The sequence below is a fragment of the Onychostruthus taczanowskii genome, unplaced genomic scaffold (assembly GCF_017590055.1).
Source record: "Onychostruthus taczanowskii isolate IOZ18803 unplaced genomic scaffold, ASM1759005v1 scaffold23, whole genome shotgun sequence".
NCBI classification, from domain to species: domain Eukaryota; kingdom Metazoa; phylum Chordata; class Aves; order Passeriformes; family Passeridae; genus Onychostruthus; species Onychostruthus taczanowskii.
This window is the reverse complement of record NW_024499573.1, coordinates 6,050,726-6,071,731: the sequence shown is the minus strand read 5'-3', so window position 1 is coordinate 6,071,731 and position 21,006 is coordinate 6,050,726. Positions and strand designations below refer to the sequence as shown.

Below are 21,006 nucleotides of genomic sequence, written 5' to 3'. Positions count from 1 at the left end.
ATAACACATGTACAACGAGCACACATAGGAAAAGTACAGACAGATCTGCAGTACTTTCTGTTCATCAACTTAAAAATGTATCTTCATATAAAACCTTCAACTTGTTATGCTACCAGATACTACTCTTTTGTTCAGATATGAAATAAAGGAATATCTGTTTTGTTTCAATTTCATCTACTGTGCATTTCAAAGTAATTAAAATTGACCCTTTAAAAATTTCTAATAAACAAAATAAATTCCTTCACAGTCAATAAAGGAGAAATAGGTGATACATCAAAATACCTTTCCCTTAGTACTTCCCAGAGGCTCGCACTGTCTTCTCTGAATTGGTAACTACTCAGCAACTTTATTATGTCAAAACTGATAACAAGAAAATGTTCACCAAAGATACTTTAATTGCAAACTATCCTGAAATGTGTTTAGTGGGGATTTTTTATCTGTTCCCCAACAGCAGTACTTCTGTTCAACTCTTCTCTTTGACATTTTAATAACAACACAGCTATTAATATTTCCTCTGTGTTCAGTCTCTGAAATAATGTGATACAACAGAAAGCAATAACAGAATTAAAATAACTAAGTATATCTAAAGTATACTAGGATAAAATGACATGTCTTTTTAGTCAGTAGGAAGAAACATCACATTAAATTTAGAAATAACCCTCTTATAATGAATCTCTGTTTTAAAATACGACTTAAACTGCAGGTTGAAAGATTATCACACAGGAAGATAATGCGAGCTTTGTATGAATCACTACTAATCAGCTATCCTCAAAAAAGAAAGTATCTTTGATTGAAATGCTATATTAAAAAGTATAGAAAGTATGTACCTTAGTTCTTTTAAAAGTATCAGTTGTAAATTTATAAACTATATTTTAATTACTGTTGATGAGCATGATGTAGGTTTTCCTGTTCATTACTCACAGTTGCATACCAGCTTGCCAGTTAAATCTTTGTTAATCTCATTTCTAAGTGCTTTGAGTGTGATCAGTGCTTACTTTCTGCTAGAAAAAAGGCATAAAACACAAGTTCAAATGATTACTGGGTTTATGAAGAAGAATACTGTAAGAAGGATTGCTTTGACAGTTTTTTTAGATTAACACAATCCATCAGCTTGCACAACATACGTTGCTCTTCAAAATGCAGGTATGGCAACTTCCTTAGTGGATGCTAATGCATTTAAATTGAAAAGCATTGGTATCACATCTTTCCAATGCAAATTTCCACGGAAAATAAATTGAAATACACTGAATGGCATCTGATAACAGCATTTATAAACACAGTCTTCTCACAAAATAGTAAGTTAAAAAGAAATTAAGCACAACTACCTGTATGTTTTCTCATGAAGATGAAACTATATTTTTAAAATGCACATGGAATTTGTAACTATTTTACACATATGAAAAACTACATGACAATTTCTGGAATTGTTGAGCTATATAGGTAAAAAAATACTACAACAGAAATTGAAAAATTTGCAAGATAGTCAGCATGGGTTTATGAAAAGCAGATCCTGCTTGACTAACCAGACTTCTTTCTATGACAAGGTGACCTGCTATGCTAGGTTCTGTTTTATGGTTGCAAAAATAAATTATTAATTTTATTGTGCATGTAATGTATCATGATACAGCAATGTCATCATGATACATCAATGTCATCAAATCTAAATATATGTGAATTTTTGTTAACCGAGCACAAATAGTTTGAAATGACTACTGTAAAATGTGCACAGCTTTTCCTTTTTTTTCAGCAGATGTTGAAGATGCACTGAGTAACATTAGATACTGACTAAGAACCATTTAATAGACTGCACTAATTTCCATATAATAACAAAATGCACTACTGACCTTGACATAATATCTAATTAACCCAGGATTATGTAAAATGGATTAAACAGGGTTATCTGAAAACTTGTGTCACTTTTCACATTAGCAAGTAACTGAAGGCAACAGGAGATGACAGGAAGATGGGAGCAGCCTGGGCTGAGGTTCCTACAGGATATTGCCTATAAACATCTACAAGAACAAACCTCATAATGAGCACCATGGCTACTGGCACCACACTGTTCAAAAATCCAGAAGTTTTATTTCCATGGCTGTAAAAAATACATCTTTAAAACAACAACTTAGTGGGACTGGAGAGAGAAAACATTTTTAATTTCAAAAAATCCATGGAAAATACAAAAGCTGCAGTTGAAGTACTTGGAAACAAAGGTAGAAAGGTTGGTAAATTGTCAGTGCTGCTTAAAACAGCGGAGAAAGAAAAGCTAGCCTGTGTGAAATTAAAGCATTGTGAACCCCTGCAAATGGAATGAACAGAAATCACAGTAATCAACTAAATACAATTGTGCTTTATTATTCTGATAAAGTGGGCTGAAGTATCCTTAGTGTAATAATATTCAACATTTCAAAATAATAGTAGCTAAGTTCAGTATATATCCCACTATAAACATTAGAGAAAAGGGTATTGTTCAACTTCACAAATTACCAGAGGCACTTAAAAAAAACAGTATTGCTTTTTAAATTCATTTCATAAGTTACTTTCAAATGAAGTTTCCAAATTCATTTTTTCAATTTCTGTCAGCATACATGAATGAGAAACTTGTGCCATTTGCAACACATAATTCAACTTCTATATGGTTGCATGAACTCAGTATTTCTCACACATCAGGGTCAATACAAACTGAGAAAGCCATATAAAGTACACTGTTCCTTCTTACAAATAACTTCTTAATTAAACAAAAATCAAGTCCTATTTTTCCCTCCCTACTGTGGAAAAATACAGCTCCAGAATTTAATCCACATATCTCCAGCTTGAACCAAAACTTGTCTGCCTTAACTTATCTACCACCAGTCACAACTTTCAAAAACTACAACAGCAGATGTGGAGTCACCAGCTCTGAAAGATGCTTCCCACAACAGCTATTTTGACTTTGTAAACTCTTTCTTTCATTGTTTGCAAAGTCATGACAGTACTGCAACACAGCAGTGATGCTCAAGGTGTGATTCAGCTATTATACTTAGTCTTGAATGAGTGTTTTAAAGACATTGAATTTTAGCTTCATTGAAAGTTATCATTACTCTATGGAACATCATTGAATACAACTGAGTTAAATGAAATGAATCTTCCCCAATGACTCCCCTGTACAAGTTTGTTTGTGGTTTATTGTACACTCAGGGAAAATGGATTAGGGTGTAGCCAAAAGAATGGATTAGGGTGTAGCCAAAAAGGTTGAACAGAGAAATGAATGTTCATTCACAGACATATGTTTTCAACAAGGCAAAATAGACTAGGCAAAATTTAAAACAAAACAAAAGATGGAGTCATCAAATTAATTCACTAATTTAAAACATGCAGTTACTATTAGTAATAGCTGATTTGTATAGTCAATCAGAATAACCAGTATATTAACTACATATTTCCCCATTTGTACTTTCACAGTATATACTCTGTTCAGAGATCTGAATAATGAGGACAACTTTATTTCTGAACTAGTGCCCAACTGAAGATTTCCATGCTGAAGTTTTTTTGTTGTGTAGAAATGTATCTTAACAGCTGAAGGTGGCAAAGATTTAGCGAAATAATGCTGATTAAAGACAGCCCAGAGGACTGCTGAAATCAGATTTAACTTGAAAATCATTGTCCATTTCTGATGCCATGTTAGGCATCACTTTAGAACTTCTTCATATTCACCTACAGACTGCAGCATTATTAGCATTACTTCAGTTTCATACTACAAAAAAATTAATTCCAACTATGCACAGAACAGCCAAAATTTATCAGATTTATATACACTTTGATATAGTTGGAGATTTTTGATCAGTAGTTTCTGACCTACCACTGGGAGAACAGAAACTAAATTGGGATAACCATATGAATACATACAGAGGAAAATGTCAAGAAATGAAAGAACTGAATGATGGAACATCTGAGTAATGACAGAAGAAGAAAATTACATATTCTATCTGATTTAAAGGGATTCATATTATGTGTATTAGATGGAAATTTAAAAAAAAAAAGAATGGGAATTAGGCTTTTTGAAATTCTGTGAGAGAAAAGTACAGCACAGATTGTCTGTAAAATGTATGAGAAAAATATGTTGAACCAAAAAATCCTATGCAGAATCTACTAGAAAAAGTTATAAAATAAGAGAAGCAAGAGCTCTATTGAGGAAAGGAGGAATTCTTGGTATCAGTAACTGTTGTCAGCTATCTCAGGAGAACTGCCATGCAGACGTTCTGAAACACGTATCTTAACTAAGGAAGGCAGGTCAGGAAAAAAAGTAGATATGCAAATCATCAGCATAAGCTGACAGTGAAATTTTAAGAAAGCCTCAGATCACCCATGAGCAGGATGGAGGAGGAAGAGTGAAAAAGAACCAAGAACCCCTGTGAGACAGGAAGAAAGGACAAAATAGCTCTCAAAATAGACAGCCAAGGACAATGCAAGTGGCAGAGCAAAGCACAAGACTGTCACATATCAGGAATACAAGAAAGGCCAGAATATTAAAGAAGTAGTCATCACTACTGGGAGCTAAGGACTGGAGAGACAAAAGAAGATAAGTTCTAATAACAGTTCTAATGAGGTTGTGCATTCCAGAAATAAACAGTAGTTATACCAATTTCATAAGCCCTTCACAAGGATCTATGCTGCTATAAGGAAGCTATTTTTACTGAATTTTACTGGATTTGTCAAATATTAGTTTGTCCTTTCTCCCCCGCCCCCCCAAAGATGTGTTTGAATTTCGGTATTATGTCTTACACAGTGGTAGAGAGTTAAAATGTCTTTAACATTTAATAGATTTTCTGTGCAGGCTGCGTTAGCTATGGATGTCTTAATAAATTTGAAACAAGGAACCAGAGAACTGTACAACATGTTAGGACCTTTGAACATTTGTTCAGGTTTTAACAACGAGAAGACATCAGAACAAAAAGGGAAAAGTCAAATGGCAGTCATGGTTTAGTTGTTAGTGCTCACTTCTATGAACAATAATAACTGACACAACTAAATGGAGCTTCAGAAGAGAAAACTAAGTAGATTTAAAATACTAAACTAAACAGCTTGAAGTTGTAGTGTAGTCTTAAACGTAATGTAGTCTTAAAACACCAGTGAAGCTCAGTGAGGAAGGGCTCTATGGGAGGAAGGAGCATAACATTAAAGAGCATATAGGTGTAAGGAATGAAATTTGCCTTTTTGTCTTCTTGTATAGCAACACAATTCTCTTCCAGACTTTGGTCTCTGAGAACAATATTAATTTTAATAAAGCCTTCTTCTAAAAACATTTGCTACTTCAAAGTAGCCAAGGAGCAAAACAAACTGTTTTCTAGACTGTATCTAACATTCTACAAGTATTCTATACTCATTCATCAAGATCCTGATCAATAAAGCACTTGAGAGTACATGTTTAAATAAAAAAATTCACAAGTTGTTCTACTGAAGTCAATGGGATTATTCACATTCTTCAATCTAAACTCAGCTAAGCATAACAAAAAGTACTTTTTCTCTGCATTCACAATCAACTTTCATTTAGCCACAGAAAAATTAACATCTATTTCAACAGTACTGGAAGCTGCCTAAAGAACTTGAACTTCCTATGCATCACTGAGTTTTGATTTGCTGTTTTTTTCATGTCTAAATACCTTCCTTATAAAAAAGCATAAGTTTTTATCTTTTTCCTTCTTTTACTTTCCACACTGAATCTTCCCTGATGTCAATGAATGCCTCCAAAGAAAAATGGACAAAAATTAGCAATACACAAACATATTTCTAATTCACACTTACTGACATTAAAACAGTTGATCAAGTGGTCAAGAATCTCACAACATTAGTGTTTATAAAATTATTAAAATAATTTTAAGTCACTTTTTGCAAAAATGCATAGAGCTTCCATTTTGAGATGAAGATTCTAAAATCTGAGTGCCTACCAGCATGCTGTGTACTTATGCTACAAAGTTAATGAAGATGGAGTCAATATGTTCAATGAAGCCTAAAAAGCATTCAGCTGATAAACCACTCTAAACCACACATAGCATAAATCACTCTACATCTCTCTCTAGGCTCCTGAATTTATTTACTGGGTGAAGCTTAGATACCCAACACAGCAATGAACACAAACTTACAGAAAGACACCTATCTTCTTGCATTTATATCTCAAACTGAACCCCACCTCTGCTGGTCACAGCAAGCCCACTAGTAGGAACTGGCCCCCAGACCAGGAACTTTGGAGTTCTGGATCTGACAGACCTCTAAACACAGAAATTCCCATGTATTGGCAAGCAATAGGCAAACCCATGTAAAGGCATGCATTTGTTCCAGTTAACAACTTCAGCTGTCATGGGGAGTCATACACAGAGGCTGCCACTGTCAGTTTGGTATCTGCCAGTGCCAGTGAAACTGCAGATCACAGCTGGGAAGCTGGATGTGCACACTGCTCTGTGCTAGAATGTGGTCCAGCAGAAAATCAGGACCCACTTAGTCTGCTTTCACTGAGAATTTGAGAGCCCTGTCTCTCCACAAGAAACCACAAAATAAATAGGAAAAAGTCACAAACTAGACTTGGATGATCAACAAAAGATACATACACACATTACAATTCTACAAATACCATCTGGCTTTTTTGTGTTATAGGAGAAAACCTGTGAGCTATATTCATATATAAAACACTCTTATATCTGAATGAGAGTATTCTAAATTCACACTGAAAAGCTGAATTATTGTTTAAGAAATTTGTTTTTTCTCCCCTGTGCACGTAATCCTTAGGCATGTTAAAGACTTTACATAAAGTTGTACATGTATATATACGGTTGTACATATATATATATGGTTAAAGCAGTGTGGTTCTTTTTTTAACTAACACTCTTACCTTCTTTTCTTTGAGTTTTCCATTATTTCAGATTGCACTCAACACAAGACAAGCAATAAGAGGTTAGTGACTTCAGTAGTGCTGTACCACTGAAATATAATTGCCTGCCACAATAAATTCCTAATGAACACAACTCTTGCCAGTGGAAGGTTGCCCTGGCAACAAAATTATTCAAGAAGGTAACTACCCATTTGGTAGAAGGCAATGACATTCAGTTGCCTGACAAAGACTTGAAAACTATAAAAACTTTTTAGCTGCTCAAGTTCAACAGAAACTTGATGAACCAGGACTCACTTGACACAAGAAAATATTGATTTGCTGAATACAAAGGGATTGAGAAACTTCCAAATGAATGCAGCGTCAAAACAAGGACATTATGTTAATACAGGTACACGTTTGGATTGCCAGTCTTGCAATAAAAAGTTCTTCTCTCACTTGTCCGTGTCTTCCTATGGTTCCAAATAATTAAATATTATTTAAACCATACTTTTACATTTACTTTTAAAGAGAACAATGTGAAAAGGTTTTCCTGAATTATAATGGAAGCTGGCAAGATCAAGGCTGGGCTCAGTAGACAGTAGGATGGTGAATTCCAGCTCTGAGGTTGAGAGCTAAAAACATTCCCAAGAGAAAACAGGTGGCAGGATCAAAAGTAGAGGCATGACCTGCGTACAGCTTCCTGAGGATACTGATGCTTTTTAACCCAGGAGCTGTTTTCTCTTACGGTCTATGGCAGGTAGTGACAAAAAGACTCACTACCAAGACACACAGTATTTTTTACCTTTATTTCCTAAGAAAATTAAACCTTCACGTTCACATTTTTATCTGGCAGGAAAGGTTACATCCCACTATGTCTGTCTCCCCTACTCCATAACATTTAGCCTACTAGCCAGTTTCAAACTGACTAGAAATTTGAAAGACATGATCCTACCCACATGTTAGAAACTGGATATTAAATATTCATATGTCCGGACACGTCTTACAAGGTAACTAAGTGAGATTCTAAAATTAAGTTATTGTCAAATCAGAGAGAAAGTATTCATAAAGTAAGAGGACAAAAATAACAGAATAGAATCTGTGTTGTTCAATAAAATACTAAGGGGTCTTGAAAAATTTTAGTTTGGTAGAGATGCAAAATTATTCCAAATAGCTTTTACTGGTAAAAAATAAAGTTGGCTTCAAAAAGTTTCAGAAAGCTGTTGAGCCACTGAGTAATAAAATGACAAATGAAATGCAGTCTGGATATATACACAGAGGTAAAAACACTGCAAAGCATAAATATCTGATATCATCCACGACATGATGAGACAGTTAAGTTGGACCAGCCATGCCAAGAACAATTAACTGATATACTCACCTTTGAGAGGAGAAATGGATTCTCAGCACTTCTGGAAAATTGTACCAATATTATTTCTTAATACTTAACATTAGATACCTACTTTTAAACAAAATCCCCTTAATCAATACCTAGTAATGAGCTACATAAATGATACCAAGAAATAAATGGCAAACAAAGATTTCTGTTACCATATTGATCAATAAAGCATGAGGTCCATAATGAGATAGTGTTCATTTTTATTTTCATGTAAGTCAAAGAAATGAAAAATACACTTCAGTCTTCCTTGCAGAAGGGAAGATGTAAATGGTGATCAATACATTTACATTTTCCAGGAAAAAAATAGAGTTTATTTTGGGCAAAAAATGCATCAATCTTCTCAATTAAGAAAAAAGAATAAATTTCAAGAATGAAAAAAAGGTATTTTTCTAGACCCACCTGCAGGATTTCAAGAAGAAAAAGCTGGCATGCTCCACCAGCAACAGGTGCTCCCTATTGAAGTTTGTCTGAGGGATGCAACCTGAGAAATGTACTATCTTAGAGGGATGCACATCTGAGAAATGTACTATCTACCAAGAAAGAAAATCTGCTTTGGAAAGATGGCAAATAAGGACAAGCAATCATTCTGATCTAACACTAGGGCTGAAATCACAGCTCTTCTCTCTCATCCTCTCTCCCTTGCACCGGCTGTGGTACTCGTCAGCCTCCTCACTTCCCTAATGTGAAGAAAACTAACAGATAGTGCCAAGGAGCTGAGGGGAACAGAAACTAGAAGAAAAACCTATTTCAGCAGTGAGACAGTAAATCAACTCATCAGTACTGTCAGATTCTATCAGTGTTATTATTTGCCTTTTTCTGTGTCTTTTGTTAATCTTTGTAACTGTTTTGCATTTTACATGGCAGGATTTTATAAATTCTTTCATTTGTGCCTAATTTTACACAGTAAGCTTTAAGTACCTTGGTAACAGTAAAGTTTTCCTCACACAAGAATAGGGAAATGCTGCAAAGCAGGACAGCAGGACACTGCAAACAGTACCCACCTCACCTCCCTGGTTTTGTGTTTCCAATGAGTCTGAGTGCATTATTCATGTCAACTGCATCAGCTACTTACTGGTGAGCTGGCAATACAGCAGCCAGCTAAATGGTATGAAACAAAAATGCCTCCTGGCAGGTGAAAACATTAGGCTGTACACTTCAACTCTAAACATTCACACAGCATATGACAGCATGTATTTAGAACTGAAAACTAACATACATAGCTGCTACTTTATTCTCCTTTTCTGTTTTCCTTTTTCTGAGCAAGTTTTTAGCTCTGAAACTTGTGTCGGTGTCTCTTCTTTGAATTATGTACTACTACTATGGTGAGTTACACAGAGAAACCACTGCACAAAAGACAGCACAAAATGTAATTTATGTGAGAACATCAGATCAGAAGGTAAACACTTTAATGAAAAATACATCCACTCCATTCTACATGAAAAATAAATTAAGTACTTTTATGTCTATGAAAATTCCTATCCTATTTAAAACACCAGTCAGTATAAAACCTTGTTATCTTGCATCCAGATAATTCGATGGCATTGTTAGAGACTTCCCTCCAGCTGCAAACTGCTTACGAGTCAAATGCAGTTTTGAACTCCATATTTAAGCAGTTAAATACACTGACACTCAGAACTAAACACCGTCCTGCTCTGAGTACTGGTATACAAGCACTGACATTCAAGTCCTGTATTACCATTTCTAGTCAAGGATGAAGAACTGGGAATGGCTGCCAACACTGAAATGGCTTTGCTACCTATCCCCCACAGAGGAGCACACAGCTACATAAACACAGCGTATCTTACAAGTGCCTGAAGGACAACACACATTTTAAGAATTTAAATAAATAAAAATAAAAACTTCAATGGAAACTTCCATCAAATGTCTTAATTTGAAGAAAGGATACTTTCTGAGATTTGATGGTAAGCATATAAAACACCTATCTAGAGTAAGACAGCACAGATGCTGAGCATTGAGGCATCTCTACCTTTTCTAATACAGTATGTTAAATCTTGAGTTAAAGTTAGAAGCCCACAGAAGTCAGTTTCAAGCAGCAAAGCAATCTTTAAAATAGTGTCAAAGCATCCTTCTGTCAAGGACCAAATATAAAACTAATTTGTATTTTGTAAGTCCATGGAAACGTGTTAAACACTTATATATGCTGAATACTTCAGCCATCACGCCACTTTGTTTTACCAATCCTTTGTGCCAAAAAATATGATAACATATAAGATAAACAGGCAAGATATAATAAAAGATAAAACTCAGGTCTTATGTTACACTATTTCGGTTTGTGGACATGAACATTCATATTTATCAGTTTCAGCTCTATGGATTTAAATTTTAAATGTCTTGGATACAACTTAACAAGCAATTGGTATTTTGAAAAAATTTACAAGATATTTAAAACAAAAACAAAACAAAAAAAAAAAACCCCACCACCAAGGTCTGAAACAAGTGAAGAAGCGGGATAATTCACTCATCAAAATGCAATTCAGGTTAAAGAATAAATCAAACTAAATACTTACAGCTAAAAAGCTTTCTCAACATATCTTTTGTAAGAAAAATTCATAACGTCTCTCTACTTTTTCTACTTTACACGGTTCTTCAGAAGACAGTGATGTATTTTAGTGGATTTCAAGATACAGAATAACAGAGCATTTACTGATGTGAGGATTTGGGAGCCTTTCCAAATTTCTCGTCCCCTCAACTCTAACTAGCTCAAGTACAGGTATTTTGGATACATTCAACGATTTACTCCACAGACCCTAACAACTGACTGATGCATCCTAAATCAAACTAGACAGAGAATATGACTCCAGCCAGAGTACTCTTACTACCGTACATTCCACCACAGAGGTGGACATCATTAAAGTGTCCAATTCTATTCTCACAAAAGTCACTGGAAGAACAGTAACAAACACTGAGAGAATGCAGTTCCAACACCTCCAGCCAGCAGCACTTATCTCTCACACTAGGAAATACACAACAGCAGACGATTTAAGTGTGTTGTTATTCCCCTGAAAACCCTCTGTTGCAGTTCATGAGAAACTGGGGCCTGTTGTGAGAATCACCAATCTAGAATTTAAGTGGAAACAGCACAATATTTCTTTTTCCACTGAAACAGAGGAAAACAGGCAGCTTGCCAAAACAAGGTATGGTTTCAGCTTCAATGGGGAGAGAAGAAGACAGTAGAGAGAAAAATGTTATTTTCCATTAAAACATCAGCAGATCCTCTCTTTCAAAAGGTGCCACTGGCCTCTTCTCATTGGATTTCTGCAGGAAACAGAGCCAGAATGCACTCTGGGTGCAGACCTGAAGGCACCTGACAATTCTGCCTGCCTTCCTATTCCTTCCACATGACGGAATCTGACTGTCCCACCCCTCCTGAACCCTCATCTGACACTGCTTCTATGCCATTCCCACATCATGACACACATTGGGACTAGAGATGTCTGTAAACAGGGCCTTCAAAATGCCCCATCCCTTCCCAAGAGCCACCAGGTAGTCAGAATCTGAGCAAAAGCCCAACATCAACAGTGTAGGGATGAATGCCTGTAGCCCCTGCTGATGTTACACAACAACATGAGCAGTTCACCTTTATGAACTAAGTGCAGGTAAAGCTAATTCTGTTTACAGTAGTTCAAGATTATCAGGGGGTAAAAGTCAGTACAGGCACATCCTAAGTACCCACTGAAACAGCAGACAGTAAAACTGGGTAAATCTAAGCAGAACTCCCATGTGTCATTAAATAACTGTTTTAGGACACATGAGGTAGCAAAAGCAAGCCTGATAACAGGAACATCAGCCTTTGAGTACAGGAAGAAAAGTAGTTAAACATCTATCCAGCCCTTACAAATATTAGTAGGACTGTTCCTCACATCTGTATCTGGAAAGCTAATTATAATTCTTGCCTTTACTCATTTTATGTGTCTCTTTCAAATCAAACATCACAGGTCAATCCATAGCTAAACCCTCTGAAAAACTTCTTGACCAATATATCTCTAAATGAGAGATATATTTTGGCCTATAGCAGGCTTTACAGTTAAAAATATGAAACAGAGAAGAAAACCACCTGAATAAACTCCGTCTCTGGTGTGTTTTCCATTTATAAAGCAGCACTGCTAGTACAGCTGTAAAGAATTAACTCAGCAATCGCAGGCAACAGAACGGCTTAATGACAAGTTGGGTAAAAATCTGTAACATTATTGCTTGATACCTTAGCAAAAACTTTGCATGAACTTCACTGGCTCTTGCAGGTTCACTGCATTTATTATCCATAGTATCAGGGTGAAAAGATCTATATTATAGGTTGATAATCAGTGTAATACAAGCACAACTGAAATCTGATTAGCAACTTGAGGCACTGCTTGAAGTTGTTTCAGAAAAAGGTGTCTAAGATATCCTTATTTAAATACACTGTTAGACAAGACATGCATACAGAGCAGTCTACTAAATAATGAAAGCTAGAAAACAGCACAAATCTGCTGCACCTGCTGAGTCAAAATACAGAATTACTCCTTAAGCTTGTTTAATACACAAAAATAGTGCCCACTCTGCGTATGAGAATTCTATGTAGGTGCTTGGATAAAAATACCTTGAAGAAGGTATTTAATAGATACGCTTGGAAATCTCATGCAAAGACTTAAGTATCAAGCTTTTAAATACTACTTTAAATACATCAGATTTTTAAAAAAATTATAATTAAATAACCAGAAGCACTTATTTTGGATAAAGATCCTACTGAAGTGCAACTTGAGAGGTGCCTATGGACTAGCAATGAGAAAGGGCTCCTTTCAGCATGGCAATAGTTTGAGAAATTAACCCCAGATTTCCTTTTCAAAGGAAAAATTTCAACATTATCATAAAATAACAGCTCAGAGATGAACTCAAATTGAAATTCTGTCAAAAACATATCTTTTTGGGGCACATATCAGTAGTTAGCTGGATTAAAGAGGCTCTCTTACATTATTTTATCATATAGATAAGGCTGATGATCAGGTACCAAGAGCAGTGCTAGAGGTAGCATGGTAAAAAACCTTCAGGGGCTAGAAACACTGCAGCAACAGCAACAAAAATTATTCAAAAGGAGATAAATTAGTTACAGTAAAACATTTAAATAGCTCACTCTTTCAAATTATAAGAAAGATCTTACAAAAAATAAATTTTTTACACTGGAATAAAATGCCAGGTAATAACAAATATCATAATGAGTTACAGATATTATAATGAAACAAAGGAGGCAAAAAAACCTCAGATGAAACCAACAGCCATGTTCAATTCAGATATTTGTTGAAGATAAACTCTGCAAGGATACAACCTCTTAGAACAGATTAACAGTAGAACTGATAGATTCCTCATTTCCTAACATGCTCTTATCAGATTTGGATACCATCAGACTTCACTGAAACAACATACTGGACTCATTAAATAAAGAGCAAGCAGTTCTTCACCTTCTGGATAAATGATCTAGTAGACATTCTGGCATTAAAGTGTATGAAACTAATAGAACATTTCTATATAATGAGTAGATATAAAGAGGATATTTAGACACTACATCTCTTTACAAGGCATAAATTATGAGTTAATCTCATATTTAGTGATCAATACAATTAAAAATTCTTAAGGAATTTTAAATATTGTTACTTTTCCTTCCCCCACCGACTTCAACAATGAAGTTGGTAGATCAGGATATGCAGTTTAAACATATAGTCAAGAATTGCAACTAGAAGCTACTGGAACATCAAGTAATAGAACTAAGAATGCATAAAACCACTTTTCTCGAACATCCATTCTTTCTCTTGATGATAAGAAAAGAAATTACTGAGGAAAAATAATTACCACAAGAGGTCAGCAACATCGAGTTTTGTCTGAACAAACAGTAAGACAGAAGACATGACAAAGGACAAAGGCTGAGAACTGAAGATTGAAAGCTAATATTGGATCGAGTAGTTAAGCAGATGGCCAATAAGAAGCCTGGAACACAGGATTGATGGAGGGCATTGCTTAGGCACAATTCAGTGTTTCACTTCTCTGAAGAGACAGAAGGGAGTATTGACATTGAGTGAGTGTTCAATTTAGTACTATAAACTATCATGACATCAAGTGCTTGGCTTTGAAGGGCAAGAAGACTGAAGACATTAAATGTTTCTAAGTAGTGGTGATCTTATTGTGATTTTTCTCTTATTGTGGTGATACTCAGACAACACTAAAGCAAAAGGTTCAAGAAAAACCACTCACAAAGATACTAGCATGTCCAAAACAAGAATACCAGAGTTAAGGAGGTTTAAAAAAGTACTTACTTGGTATGTGTCCCATAACCTGATGGTACACCGTAAAGGGACTTCTCTCATCAGCAAGTTATTCATCCAACGGAAAGCAAATTGCAAGTATTTCACCTCATGCTGATCCAAGTGCCTATGAACTTGTTCTGAAGACAGAATAAACAGGTATTTTACTGCAGCTTTTCTGAAATCTTGAAGTATTAAGTTCACTGTCTAAAACAATAAAATACTCCTCCAATCTTGAGGAAAAAGCTTGTGGTGGTGCATGCAAATTCTCACAACCAAATGAGAACACTCAAAATATAAATTAGTTAAACATTACACTGGACTGATTTTTCTGCTACTTCATAGATTACATAACTGGTCTGAGTTCCACTATCTTAATAAAACATTAAGATCGGAGTTTTACAATACACAAAGTTATAATGTGAAATCATTAGGTACATATATCCTCACTAATTGTTTAGGCTACAAATTTTCTGGGGCACCACAAGAAACATGGTTTCCAAATAACATAATGGCCTCCAAAAATAAAATTTTGGCAATCAAAAAAGAAAATTATTAAATTAAGAAGGTAAAGAAATATAAGGAAAGGACATGTAAAGGTTGCATTCATTTGAGACAAGAAAAAGTGAGATTAATGTGTAGGAAATACAGTGAGAAAAATAACTAATTGACAGCTTAAATAGTTTTTTAGTATTACAAATAAATGCAAATAAAACCAATACAAATCAGTGGTTTCTAAACCAGTAGTCACACACACTGTGTTTCTTGTAGAATACATACTATTTGAAAGCTGTGATAATCACTTGCATGGGTTATTGCTAGAACTAATCTACTATATGGCTTGTCTATATTGAGAAAATTTTCTGTAAAAAGATTCTGTTAACAGGATTTAGCTAACAGGCTCAAAATTAGCATGGTGTAGATAACAAATACTGCAGAAATGCTCATGTCTTATTTTGGACAAATTTATGACAAGAAGTCTTTGTTAAAGCCTAAGTAAGACATTCCTACTATCCTTCTGTATCTTTAGAGATTTGTATTGCCCAGATTATCCCTCCATCCAAATTCACAGAGGTGTATTACTGGCTAAAACAATGAGTAAATGGTCATCTTCCAAACTTTAAAAATCTAAGAAATATCAAAAAAGGCACTAAAGCACTAAGTTAATTAAAAGGATAATCCCAAGAGTATGGAAGCACTATTACAGGAAACATTATCTAGAGAATAAGGTAACAGAAGTTAAGTGATACTAAATTATAATAAAGACTGAAGCTGTTAATTTTTTTTTCCCTAAGAATGTATTTTTTGGCTATATGAAAGTGTCAGCCAATATAAAACAGTTGTTTCAATATGGAAGCTGAAAATATAAATCTTTTAGATTTCAAAAACAATCAAAAATGAGGGCTTTTAAAAAAAAAAAAAAAAAAAAGACATTACAACACATTACTCCAAAGGTCCACTTAACACATCTTGTCTCCAATGACAACTAAAAACAAGTATCAATGAAAATGTATTAAGCACCGGTATCTCTACATAGCACTTGTCAGCCTCCATTTATCTGTGGCTAAAGCAGTCTTCAGCAGACCTGGTATTTATGAAGCTAAAGTCACACCCTTCCACAATATAAATATAAACAAATATAGACAAATTCTTAAATTGTAAGGCCCAGAACTGCACACGATGCTCAAGGTGATGCTGCACCAACACTGAACACAGTGGGATAATAAACAGTGGGATAATCAAGTCTTCTGGCCAGCTGGCAATGCTGTGTTTGATGCACCCAGGATGGGATCTGCCCTCCTGGCCAGGACAAACCAGATCCCTTTCTTCAGGGCTGTTCTCCAGCCCCTCCTCTCCCAGTCTACATCTGTGCTCAGAATTAATTAATCAAGAGTGCAGAGCTTGTAACTTGCTAAATTTTCAAATCTTAAATAAATCATTGATGATTGCCTAATGCTCCAATCTAACAAGATCCGTCTCCAAGGCATCTTGCTCCTCAAGAGTCAACAGTGCCCCCCAGTATGGTATCATCTGCAGACTTGGCAATGTTGCGTTCAACTCCTGCATCCAGATCACTGATAAAAATATTGAATAGAGCTGGCCTTAGACTTGAACATTTAAGGACATCACTGGTGAACGCTCACCTGCCAACCCTTTGAGTCCTGTCCTCTGCCAGCTCTCCACCCAATGCACCATTATTAGATCACTTACATTACTAGACTTACACCAAATGCTGAATTACTATTGTGTGTCTGCCTTTGCTTTAGAAAAATTTAGCTGCAAGTTAAATATACTGAAGTGAGATATGGGGTTAAATTTATTATTTGAATGCCACATTTGGATACCTACATTACAGAATACTATGATTCAATAATCTAGTACATCAAGCAGGATGCAAAAAAAAGGCAGTTTTATTTCTAAGCAAAGTTACTATCTCAGAAATTTTTTTTTCTTCACACAGCAGAAACAATTTTCATTTGGTTGTTTGCAGCCATTAAAAGTAACTAATGAAGAACAATAAATTGTGCCAGTTGTGATATTTCAACTATGGTAGTTAATGGGCATAATGAATTTCTTCAAAGTTGCTTTCTAGTCTAAACAAGTTGAAAAATGGGTTACTAAACTCTGTGCTTTATACCTAATTGATGCAAGACTGGAATAGAAGATGCATTGAGTAAAGAAGCTAATTCTTCCTACTTTGAAAGTAATTGTAAGCAGAAGCTGATTTGCTGATAAAGGTAATTTGGACTGGCATAATCTAAATCTAAATTTTCCATTTCAATGAAAATAAGTATGTATGTGCAATGAACAAGAAGTTATATAATTACTGTCAGCTTTAGGACATGAAGTATTTTATAAAAACTACTTCTACTGCAGTTTCTGATAGCACAATTATTTTACAGTTAAAAAAATAATTATTTAATCAAAATTCAAAAGAAATAAAAATTACATTTAGTAAGTTTCGCAACATTTTCAATAAATCTACATATAAAGTTTGGGTGAAGGAAGTCTAAGACTAAATTACATTACAGCGATGCATTCCAAAGTAGCATACTGTCAAAAATAGGTAACCTGTAAACAAAAACCATTTATAAGTATTCATATTTTTATTAAATACACTTATTGGTACATTATTTTGAATGATCACATTTAGCCACCTTAAACAGATGCTTCTCATACCAGATGGGCCTACACACATAAAATATTTATTCTTCTTGTTCAATGTCAGCATCTCATGCTGTTTCACTGAAGTCAAAATTAAAATCTGTATGATTACAGAATCATGAACTAAACAGTTAAGGACAGAAACAACCTGTCAAAACAACTTGACTGCTGTCCTGACAGGAAGATGGTGTTAGAATGAGTCCCTAGGCAAGCTTACACATAAGCAAAGAAAAACAGCAAAATAATGTAAGATTATGCCTGAACTGCCAAATTACTGTGGCACAGCATAGTGTCACTACATCCAACATTTCAGAACATCATCCTTTTGGCACTCACCTTTACTCCAAGATCCCTACGAATCCTAGCAATGCTTTCTGATGTTTGACCTAGTTTTGAAATTTTGAATATTACTTAAAGTTTATTTTTCAGTCAAATTTCATACCCTGAAACACTTTGTTGTTAACTCTATTTTATCAATATTTTATACAAATTCCACCGTAAATATAAAAAGCACTAAGTGTTACAAATTATCTGAAATGCATGTAAGCTAACAGTCTCTTATAAAGAGGCCTTTTAGTTCAACAAAAGGAAGAAAAGTGTGTATTTCTCATGAGAATTTTTCTTAAAAAGTGCAAGAGTAACTGCTCTGATACCAAAGCAAAAGGAAAGTAAAATAATGAGCCAACCTTTGCCACAGGATCTTACTGGCATTGCCCTTTGCACGCACAATGATTTTTTGTTTGCATTGACCCTTAACATACGAAAACATGCTACAGAAACCTGTTAGCACTCCTCCATGGAATCATAGAATCATTTAGGCTGGAAAAGACCTGTAAGATCTTGATCCTAAACCATTAACCTAACACTGCAAAGCCCACCAACAAACCACGTCCCTACGGGCCCACATCTTTTAAATACCTGCAGGGATGGTGACTCAAACGCTTCCCTGGGAAGCCTGTTCCACTCCTTGATAATCCTTCTGGTGAAGAAATGTTTCCTGATATCCAATCTAAACCTCTCCTGCCACAACTTCCTCTTGTCATTTCCTCCTGTCCTCTCACTTGTTATTTGGGAGAACTGACCAACCTCCGCCTGGCTACGCCCTCCTTTCAGGCAGCTGTAGACAACAATAAGGTCTCCCCTGAGCCTCTTTTCCAGGCTAAACACCCCCAGCTCCCTCAGCTGCTCCTCATCAGACTCGTGCTCCAGACACTTCCCCAGCTCCGTTGCCCTTCTCTGGACACACTCAGCTCCTCAATGTCCTTCTTGTTGAGAGGAGCCCAGGAGTGAACACAGGATTTCAGGTGTGGCCTCACCAGTGTTGAGAACAGGGATAATCCCTGCACTGGTCCTGTTGGCCATGCTGTTTCTGATACGAGCCAGGATTACACTGGCCTTCTTGGCCACCTGGGCACACGCTGACTGATGTTCATCCAGCTGCTGCCCAGCACCCCCAGCCCTTTTCTGCAAGGCAGCTTTCCAGTCTGCCCCAGCCCATAGTGATGCAGCGGGCTGCTGGGACTGAAGAGCAGGACCTGGCACTTGGCCTTAACCCATTGATCCAGCCTGTCCAGGTCCCTCTCCAGAATCTTCCTACCCTCCAGCAAATCAACACTCCCACCTGACTTGGTGCAAACTGACTGAGGGTGCACTCCATCCCTATCTTACAGTTCCCACATACAGAACCTTGCAGTCCAGAAGAAAGGACCTTGTCACCAGCCAATGACTGCTTTCTTTTTTAGTACTCTATTTGTTGAAAGTTAATTTTTAATCTAATTGTCTGTCCTGAATAATTTCTACATTGTTCAAAGCCAGGATATTTATGGGACGCAAAGGTAAGAGTTTGGAGTAAAATCCCAACACCAGATGTTACCAGTTGCAGAGATAGAAAAGGGCTTACAACCCCCAATATGAAATTCTGAACCAAAGTAATTCTGTCAAGACCACAGCTTAGCAATGAGTTATTCATAGTTATGTATATTAACTTCTATTAATATACATTAATTACAAAGTAAGTTCCTGATGACTGAAGAAGACATTCTAAAGAACATAAATGCGCACCTCAAGACATCATCATGATGCCTAGTTCTACTTCAAGTAATAGCAGAGATCCAAGTCAAATATTTACATGCTGATTATATCTTATTCCAGACTTAGTCTATTTTTTATAACTGTTTATACTGTCCACTGTAAAAAATTACAATAAAAGCATTAAAAAATACACTGAAAATTCCTAAATTTTAAAGTTTAACTGGCAGAAACACAGAAGTATTGCCAATTACATTCTCCTCATGACCTACAATTTAAAGATAATGGTCTATTTAAGTTTAGCTCACTAAACGTATAGCTCATAGCTAGGACTGAGAAGCATCTTTATCATAACAAAAGATTGGGTCCATATGCGAATACTGAAAAGCCCAAGATAGTCATAACAAAACAAAAGAAAATATTAGAGGAGGGAAGGAAAGAAGGGAAGGCCTGGTTGCCTCATGAAATCAAATGAAAGTAACAGTTCTGTGGTATGTAACACCAAATGGAGGAACATATTAGGAAAAACACTTGGTAGTAATCAAAAAAGATCTAACCTTCTAGCTAAAAGTTAAGAAAAACCCCATATTTGCAGGTGGTCCTAAATACTCCAAGTGCAACAAACAACGGGGAAAACACATTTGATGAGACACTTCTAGGTACCATCACTGGACTTCTCTAGCCTGTTCTTCTAAATCATAACTGTATGCATTGATAAAAGTGTTTATGCCTGACACTTTTTAAATTCCCCATCATGTGAAACATCTCTTTTCTTCCCTTTTTTCTTTTTTTTTTTTTTAATTTGCCATGAAAATAGTAAGGTTTGGCGATTTAAAAGTTAAAGTACTTACAAGTACTCAGGAAGTTACAAATTATTTTACAGTCAGTCTCAACTCTTGCTAAGGTCTCTGAACTCCGTAATAGCATACAAATATAATCTCCACAGTAAAACATAAAAATATTATTTAAAAGATATATCAATTAATTATAATGCCCAGTGAACAGCACTTACAAGTGGATTAAAGTATAATACAGTAATTACAACCATAAAATCAGATATAAAATAACTACTAGTGAGCTAAATAAAATAGCTTTATTAAAATGAGAAAGAGCTTTGGAGTGCAAATTAATTAAAACAATTATGAAATGCTTACAAGATTTTCTATCACTTCAGCACCAAGCTGGCATAGAAAGATGGACCAAGAAACAAGGTCCTTATTAATCACTCATTCTCAATAGCTCCAGTAAGGTCTAAATAAATTCCATGTCCATTTCCAATTCAAAATACT

At 35.5% G+C, this 21,006-nt stretch overlaps 1 protein-coding gene across 1 annotated transcript in view; it reads right to left on the bottom strand.

The window, feature by feature from the left end:
* The window catches only part of TBC1D22A (TBC1 domain family member 22A), a 140,998-nt gene that overhangs the window by 52,712 nt on the left and 67,280 nt on the right, over positions 1 to 21,006 (bottom strand). The window contains exon 11 of the mRNA XM_041405396.1: positions 14,537 to 14,664. Coding sequence (XP_041261330.1) covers positions 14,537 to 14,664 — 128 coding nt within the window. The remainder of the gene's footprint in view (positions 1 to 14,536; positions 14,665 to 21,006) is intronic.